General features: G+C 36.9%; 1 protein-coding gene across 1 annotated transcript in view; it reads left to right on the top strand.

Annotated features, from left to right (window-relative positions):
- DNAL1 (dynein, axonemal, light chain 1) overlaps window positions 1-9637 on the top strand; it is a 37537-nt gene that overhangs the window by 18001 nt on the left and 9899 nt on the right. Inside the window, exon 5 of the mRNA XM_010855780.1 lies at window positions 5903-5958. Within this exon, the coding sequence (XP_010854082.1) occupies window positions 5903-5958 (56 nt within the window). The remainder of the gene's footprint in view (window positions 1-5902; window positions 5959-9637) is intronic.

Raw genomic sequence — 9637 nt, 5'->3', positions numbered from 1 at the left:
AAAAAAAAAAAGAGTCTCTTGATGAAGGTGAAAGAGGAGAGTGAAAAAGCTGGCTTGAAACTCAACATTCAAAAAACAAAGATCGTGGCATCTGGTCCCATCACTTCATGTCAAACAGATGGGGTAAATGTGGAAACAGTGTCAGATTTTATTTTCTTGGGCTCCAATATCAATGTGGACAGAGACTGCAGCCATGAAATTAAAAGACACTTGCTCCTTGAAAAGAAGCTATGACAAACCTAGACAGTGTATTAAAAGCAGACACATCACTTTGCCGACAAAGATCCATAGTTTTGCAGGAGTCATGTATGGATATGAGAGTTGGACCATAAAGGAGACTGAGCGCCAAAGAATTGATGCTTTTTAACTGTGGTGTTGGAGAAGACTCTTGACAGTCCCTTGGACTGCAAGGAGATCAAACCAGTCAGTCCTAAAGGAAATCAACCCTGAATATTCATTAGAAGGACTGGTGCTGAAGCTGAAGCTCCAGTACTTTGGCCACCTAATGCATAGAACGGACTCATTGGAAAAGACCCTGATGCTAGGAAAGATTGAGGACAGGAGGAGAAGGGGTCGACAGAGGACGAGATGGTTGGATGCCATCACAATTCAATGGACGAGAGCAGACTCAGGGAGATAGTGAAGGACAGGGAAGCCTTGCATGCTGCAGTTCATGGGTCTCAAAGAGTCAGACACGACTTAGCAACTGAACAACAGCTTCACATATTTATTTTGAATATTAAATGAGCCAGTGTGTATAAAGTGCTTAGAATAGTGCCTGGTGCATATAAATGCTCAAGAAATAGTAGCTGTTACTATAGTTAGGAATATGTTCTGTCTCTTTAGATAATGAGCCCCTTAGGGCAAGCACCATGTTTTATTAATCTTTTAATCTTCTATTCCTAATCTCCATTTCCCCCTGCCCTTGCCTAGTGCCTTACTCAAAGTTGCATTCAGTATTTATATAGTGCTGGAGAGGAAGTGTTTACTATTAGACTTGTATTTAAAATGATTCAGTCTATTCCAATTTTCACTGACTCTTTAAACAATTTGAGATATTTCATTTTCTTCTCTTTTGGTTTCTTTGTAATTGAAATAACTTGCTTACATGAGGCTAAATTCATAACATTTATCAGTATGAACAACATGCTTTTCTTTCATAAAAACATGACTACACTGACTCGATGGACATGAGTCTGAGTGAACTCCGGGAGTTGGTGATGGACAGAGAGGCCTGGCGTGCTGCAATTCATGGGGTCGCAAAGGGTCAGACACGACTGAGCAACTGAACTAAACTGATGACATGAAATTGGGTAAACTTCTATAAAGGGCTGGTAACTCGTATTCTCTTTGATCACTTGGTAGTGACTCTCAGGAAAATCACGTTAAAAAAAGTTCCAGAAATTCAGTGGAAAAGAGTACCTTGATCAATTATTGATGTCTAATATAGACATGGAAAGAGAGAGGATAGGCCTTTGTATCATGTATTTGCTATACTAGACACATCTCATTTTAGTTCTGCTTGTAACAAATGGTATTTCTGCAGTCTACAGAGAATACACTTTGTCTGTGACTGTGAAGCCAAATGAAGCCAACTGATCCATATAAAATACTGAATATATGACTCTAGCTTGCCTCCTACGCCTTTCCTTTCATGAGCACTATGTCTTACCTACTATGCTAATATGAGAAGATCTGAAATAAAAAAGTATTGCTATTTAACGGGGGTTTTCAGGCAGATTAACCCTAACAGCTGTGACGAGAGAACAGTATGACATGAGTATCTTCAAACTGTGGCTAAAAAGCTGTACAATATAAATAATACTCTCATTTAAAGATTAGAAAGTAAATATTGTTGTTAAAACAGTATACTCCTTCAGTTTACTAAATAAATAAATATAACTTTACGATAATGTTTTGATTTTCCTCAAGACCTAAAAAGTGTTTTCCATATAGTGGTGTTCTACTTATGCAGCATATTAAAATATGGAAAATATGTAATTGTGTAATGTAAGAACAGTTAATCTATTAACTTTGATATCATAACTTACCTCCCTGGACAGCAATAAATAATATCCTTGTAGCCCTCTCATTGCCATTTCATGTACATTTTTAAAAAAGAGTTGTAGATATTATCTTTGAAAGATCTGCATATATCTGTTATCTCTGATCTGAGGTCATTTCTCAGTTCTTATCTTAGTTGACCTAAGTGCATTTTGATATGATGATTTCTTTTTCTTGCAGCAGTTTCTTTGTTGGGTTTCTAGGATACTGTACCCCTTTGATTTCCTCCTGCCTTTCTGGCGGCTTCCTCCCAGCCTCATGTCCTCAAATTTTTTACTGTTGGGGTATCCCTGGCCTCAGTTCTTGGATCTTTTTTCTGTCTTTACCTACTCCACATTCTCATCCAGTTCACAGCTTTACCATCTGTATGCTGATGGTTCCCACATTTATAGCTCAAGTCCATACATCTCCTCTGAACTCGACTTACACATTCAGTTGCCTGACGTTTCCATTGAATGTCTACTGGACATTTCATACTTAACAAGTTCAAAACTGAGTCCTGCTATCCTTCCCCAGCCTTTGTTAACCCAGCTTCTTGTGTGTCTGTATCAGGCAGTGACAACTGCTTTCTTCTAGCTGCTCAGGCCAAATTCCTGGGTAATTTCTTGACTCCTCTGTCATATCCCCTATAAGGCCTGTTTGTTTGTTTTTTTTCTAATTTCATCTCCTGTTGCTCTCTTCTCATTTTCTCAGCTAGGCTGTGTTTTGTGAATACTTCTGCTATGGCCCTGCTTTGAAGCCTTTGCTGCTGAAGTTCCCTCCGCATGTTTTTCCTCCAGATAGCCTCATGTCTAGCTGCTTCACTTCCTTTGAATCTTTACTTCGAAGTCACCTTCTATCTAACATGTTGGATGCTTCTACCCCCTGCTGTTTCATTCTTTTTGCCTGCTTTTCTTTATGCTTTACACTTGTCACTATCTAATAGCCTTAATTGTTTTGCTTACTGTCTGCCAGAAATTAGCTCCATGACAGCAAGAATTTACATCTGTGTTATTCACTGTTATATTGCAAGTGCTTATAGGTATGCCTGGCACATAATAGATGCTCAAAAATTATGTATTGAATGAATAACTTTTTGAATAAGGTTTTTATTCTGCATTAAATAGAAAAAGGTAGTGTTTTTCCATATTAAGAAGCTTTAAAGAATAATTGATTATGTGATTTTCTTATATATTTAATTTCTACATATTTATAGTTATATATAAAGTATATTAGTTTGCTAGGGCTGCCATAACAAAATACCATGAATTGCTGACTTCAATAACAGAAATTTATTTTCTCAAAGTTCTGGAGGCTCAAAGTATGAGATCAAGATCAAGATGTCAGCAGGGTTGGTTTCTTCTGAAGCCTCTCTCCTTGGCTTGTGTATAGCCATCTTTTCTCTTTGTCTTTGTTTCTGTCTGTGTCCTAATCTCCTCTCTTATAAGGGCACCAGTCATATTGGATTTTACCTAAAATGTCATCTTACTTTAATTGCCTCTTTAAAGGTTCTGTCAACAAATAGAGTCACATTCTGAGTTACTGGGGGTTAGGACCTCAACATATGGATTTGTAGGGGACAATTCAGCCTATAACATGGGGTTTTATTTCAACTATTTTGCAAGAATTAGATTGCTTTTAAAATATTAATACCTTGTTCTGAAAACTAAATGTTTCTCATAAGATAATTTGAAAATTTTATTAAATAAAACCAAAGCTTGCTGCTGCTGCTGCTCCTAAGTCGCTTCAGTCGTGTCCAACTCTGTGCGACCTCATAGACGGCAGCCCACCAGGCAGAGCCTGGGATTCTCCAGGTAAGAACACTGGAGTGGGTTGCCATTTCCTTCCCCAGTTGATGAAAGTGAAAAGTGAAAGTGAAGTCGCTCGGTCGTGTCCGACTCTTAGCGACCCCATGGACTGCAGCCTACCAGGCTCCTCCATCCATGGGATTTTCCAGGCAAGAGTACTGGAGTGGGTTGCCATTGCCTTCTCCGAAACCAAAGCTTACATAACTATAAATGCCTGATACCTATACACACATACATCATTTATTGTGGACTTACTGTGGATTAGGCATTATGCTGAATATTTTAGACAATTATCTCATTTAGTCCTTATATTCCTATAAGATAGAGCCTATACTTCCTCATTTTACATAAAAGAAAACTGAGATTCTGAGAGGTTTGGTTACTTCCTTGGAGAGCTTGGATTGGATTTTGTTCTTAACCATTGAATTATGGATGTTATAGAACAGTGTTATCCAATAGAATTATCTGTATTGTTCCAATATAGTTGCCACTAGCCATTTATAGCTATTAAGCTCTTGAAATGTAGTTAATGTGACTGAGAAACTTAATTTATGTATAATTTTAATTAAATTAATATGGTCCTATCACTTTATGGCAAATAGATGGGTAAAAAGTGGATACAGTGTCAGGTTTCATTTTCTTGGGCTCCAAAGTCAATGCAGATGGTGGATGCAGTCATGAAATTAAAAGACACGTGCTCCTGGGAAGAAAAGTTATGACAAACCTAGACAGTGTATCAAAAAGCAGAGACATCACTTCGCTGACAAAGATCCATATAGTCAAAGCTATGGTTTTTACAGTAGTCGTGTATGGATGTGAGAGTTGGACCATAAAGAAGGCTGAGCACCAAAGAATTGATGCTTTTGAACTGTGGTGCTGGAGAAGATTTTGACAGTCCCTTGGACAGCAAGGAGATCAAACCAGTCAATCCCAAAGGAAATCAACCCTGAATATTCATTGGAAGGACTAATGCTGAGGCTGAAGCTCCAATACTTTGACTACCTGATGCAAAGAGCCGACTCATTGGAAAAGACCCTGATGCTGGGAAAGATTGAGGGCAATCAATTTCCCAGAAGAGAGCGACACAGGATGAGATGGTTGGATGGCATCACTGACTCAGTGGACATGAGTTTGAGCAAAATCAGGGAGGACGTGAAGGACAGGGAAGCCTGGAGTGCTGCAGTTCATGGGGTTGCAGAGTCGGACTCGACTTACCGACTAAATAACAATGTGGTTAGTAACTACCATATTGGATAGCAGAGTTATAAAAGTTTAAGTTGTGAAAAGTAAATATATAACTTATGCATAAGTAATCACAGTAGATTTTTAGGACAGAAGTGAGATTGCATGTTTTACTAGAAATCTTTTAATTTTGAAAAATAATATGTGTACGTGGTGTTATGCAAATAAGTTCAGAAGAAGCTAAATTAAAAATATCTTCCTCTGCCTGTATACTGACTCTCAGTTCCTCCCCCAAACCAACCACTGTTTCTACTTTTTTTCTTCCAGAAATAACCTTATAGACAAAAGAAACATCCTTTTAAAAAACACAAATAGACTTCTTTTGAAACCAAATTACAATCTAATTATCCTAAAAAATACGACAAAAGATTTTTTAAATGCTAATTTACTTGATTTCGCTTCTTTTGTGGAGTTAGGTGGGGACTATACATGAGAATGTTTCTATTTTCTAGTATAAGCCCTCATACTACAAGAGGTTTGAAATGTATATGCTCCCAAATTTAAAGTTCAAATCTTCTTTACTCTTATTTTATCTGTGTAATATTTCTTACTAGCCAGTAATTTAAAACCATGCATTTCAAATAGCTAAACATTTAAAATTTAATATTGATGTGATGTGCAGTTGTAGAGTTTACCTTAGTGATAGGTCAGTGTTATTTCCTACGTGATTACCACTTTTTATTAGTACAGCCTTTCTTATTATATAAGGATATTTATTATATAAATGTATTAAAGCTTTATTATATTAGATTTATAACAATTGTGTGATATGATTCTAATAAAGCAAAATTGCTTTCTTTCCTCTACAGAAAATTTGAGAATATTGTCTTTAGGAAGAAACAACATAAAGAACTTAAATGGACTGGTAGGTTGTTATTTACTACTTAAAAAAGCATACACTCTTTTTCTTGAGTATATAAGTATTACTTGTCTGTTCCAGAAACTTTTTAAAATAGAAAAGCAAATATAAAAAGAACCTATATAAAAAAATACCTATATAAAGAAGATGTGGCACATATATGCAATGAAATAATATTCAGCTTTAAAAAAGAACAAATTTGAGTCAGTTCTAGTGAGGTGGATGAGCCTAGAGCCTGTTATACAGAGTGAAGTAAGTCAGAGAAAACCAAATTTAGAATATTAATATATATATGGAATCTAGAAAAATGGTATTAATGAACCTATTTGCAGGGAAGGAATGGAGATGCAGAAGTAGAGCATGGACTTGTAGACACACTGAGAGAGAGAGTGGGATGAGTGGAGAAAGTAGCATCAGCGTATTTACACTGGCATGTGTAAAATGGATAGCTGGTAAGAAGTTGCTGTATAACACAGGGAGCCCAGCCTGGCGCTTTGATGACCTCAAGGGGTGAGATGGGGGAAGGGGAGGGAGGCTCAACAGGGAGGGGATATGTGTATAATTATGGCTGATTTGCATTGCTTTGTGGCAGAAACCAACAGAACATTGTAAAAATTAAAAAAAAAAAAAGAAAAATTACTCTTTGTAAACAGGGGTATTCAGAGGTGAATCGAAGGGTTCTGTGCCGTTCACTTTCAGCAAACAACAAACTTCATCTATTCAGTCTTTAAAAGGAAGCATTACCCAGCAAGCTAACTTCCAAAGAGCGGCTTTGAAACTGCTCCCATTTGCAAGCACTGAGGTTATTGACAGTAAAACAGAAATCCTGTGGGCTGGTTTAAAAAAAAAAAGTACCCATAAACCACTGTTAACATTTTGATTGACATCTTTCTTGCCTTTTTTCCTTTGCTTTGGTGAGAATATAGAAAATGGAATCATACTATACATTTTGTTTTCCATCTCTTTTTTTTTTTACTTAGTATACAAAGATAATGTTTCCATGTCATCCATTCATTCAGCAAATCCATACAGTATATTTCCTGAATGCCTTTTAGCCAGGCAGTGTTCTAGGCACTAGAGATACAGCAGAATATAAAATAAAGTCCTTGTTCTCATTGAACTTATATTGTAGTGGAGGGAGACAGACTAGAAAATAATTGTATAATAATATATCAAGTGGTGAATTCAGTGAAGAAAAACAAGGCATATAAGAGAACGTGGATTGATGGGAAGTCCTCTCTGTAGGCTTATAGAGCTGACCAAGGGACCAGGACTCCGGACTGGAGAGGGAGAGCAAGTGCAAATGTCCTGAAACTGAAGCTGCTTGGTTACTTGAGTGAGAGCAAAAATGTTGAATGAGGAACTGCCCTCATTGAGGCTGATGCAGCCAAGAACCTGCCCTCATAGGACATGAAACAATTTTAGATTTTTTTCCCAAGTGGCTTGCAAAGCCATTGGAGGTTTTTGATCAGAGGATATTAAGTTTTTAAAATAATTTGCAACCATATTCTTTTTTAATGACAGCATAATATTCTATTTTATTGATATACCATAATTTATTTAAATAAGTTACTCATTATTCATAATCAATGCTATTATGAGTCTCCTTTTAGTTATATTATTGCATACATCTATGAATAATTCCTTGGATAAACTCCTTGAAATGGAATTGCAGGGTCAAAAGGTATGAATTTCTTTTAAGGTTTTTGTGACATATTATCAAGTTACACTTTGGAAAGGTTGTACGAATTTATACCACCACCAGTAATGTAAGAGGGTTCCTATTTCCCCTTACCAAACATGGATTTGTTAAAATTTTTGACAGTGTATTTTATTTGCATATTTATTGGCCATCTCAATTTCCTTGCAAAGAGGTTGAAATGAAAGAATATTGTAAAACTAGGCAAATTCAGAAAAGATGAAGTTAATTTCTTTTTCTTGTGTATGTTCCCCAAAGACAATAATTTTTAAAAAGTGCGTATTGTTAAATACTTCATAAAAACTCTGAAATATTTTGTAACTCTGGTCTCCTGTTCCCCCACCTCACCTCAGTAAGTCTAGCTTGTGCTTCATCAGAGTCATTGAAGTCATTTGAAACTGTTTTGCTTCTGAAACTGGTATACTACAGAATAGTAACTGCCCATGACCAGACAGGCTACAATGGCCACCACCATTCCACCCCTTTGCAGAAACAGCCAAAACACCTGAATAGGAATCAGTGTTCAGAGGAGCAATTTTGGAATTATCTTGAATTATCTGGTAATATCCCCACATCTGCATGTCTGCTTACCCACATAAATTCATAAAATGTTGGAAATTCTTAGAGATTACATTCTGAAGTTAATAAAAGGAAGTTTTTTCCCCAACACAATAGCCAGTAGATGAATTGTTTGCTTTCTAGCTAGATATAATTAATAAAATCCTGCTGCTGCTGCTGCTAAGTTGCTTCAGTCATGTCCGACTCTGCGACCCCATAGACGGCAGCCCTCCAGGCTCCGCCATCCCTGGGATTCTCCAGGCAAGAACACTGGAGTGGGTTGTCATTTCCTTCTCCAATGCATGAAAGTGAAAGTGAAATTGCTCAGTCGTGTCTGACTCTTCAAGACCTGATGGACTGAAGCCTGCCAGGTTCCTCCATCCATGGGATTTTCCAGGCAAAAGAGTACTGGAGTGGGGTGCCATTGCTTTCTCCGAATAAAATCCTAATGATATATACATTATTTTTATATTCTAAATGATTGGTAAATTTAAAGACATTTTGCCTTCTCTTCATTCTATGAGCTTTAGATGGTAAAATATCATATATAGGGGGACATTATTCATAATGGGCAAAGTATTAAATTGTAGTACAAAATTTCAGAATTTATTATACTTCAGGCTAAACATTACTTTGAATTTTCTATAAAGGAAGAATTTGCAAATAAATACACCCCCAAATTTTTAGGACAAATATGACAGATGCTGGATGTCCCCCCAGGGATTTACTGAACACTAACTAGATTCTTAAATATTGATATGGTGTATAAGTTCTCCCGTGAAATGTAATATATACCTAGAAACCAATAAGAAATGGTAAATATAGGATTAAAGGCATGAATGGAGATATTATCTAGCTGAACCATCACTTAGATCTCTTACTTTCTATAAACTGCTATCAGTAACCGCTAAGTTTTTTGTGTTGCTTTCCCCCACCTCAGTTTGTGTGTGTGTGTGTATGTGTGTGTACATATACCAAAAACAACATTTAATCCATCTAAAAGCTTTATACTTATGCACAGACTGAAGAAAAATAAGTCTGCATATGGATACAGATGCTGGACTTCAGACAGTTTCACATACTAACTGATTTATTCATTTAGACACATTAGCCTCATAGCATGATTTGAATAGCTGCCTCAGTAACTTACAAATAACTAATATATGAGACATGGAATGTTAAATTGAAGGAAGGGAGTCTATATAAAACTACTTAGGAGAACTATTTGTTGTTGTTGGATTTCCACATTGCTGCTGCTGCTGCTAAGTCGCTTCAGTCCTGTCCGACTCTGTGCGACCCCATAGACGGCAGCCCACCAGGCTCCCCCATCCCTGGGATTCTCCAGGCAAGAACACTGGAGTGGGTTGCCATTTCCTTCTCCAATGCATGAAAGTGAAAAGTGAAAGTGAAGTCACTCAGTGGTGTCCG

This window comes from Bison bison, unplaced genomic scaffold (assembly GCF_000754665.1).
Source record: "Bison bison bison isolate TAMUID 2011002044 unplaced genomic scaffold, Bison_UMD1.0 scf7180017864368, whole genome shotgun sequence".
In the NCBI taxonomy this organism is placed as follows: Eukaryota; Metazoa; Chordata; class Mammalia; order Artiodactyla; family Bovidae; genus Bison; species Bison bison.
This window is presented reverse-complemented; position numbering and strand designations above follow the sequence as displayed.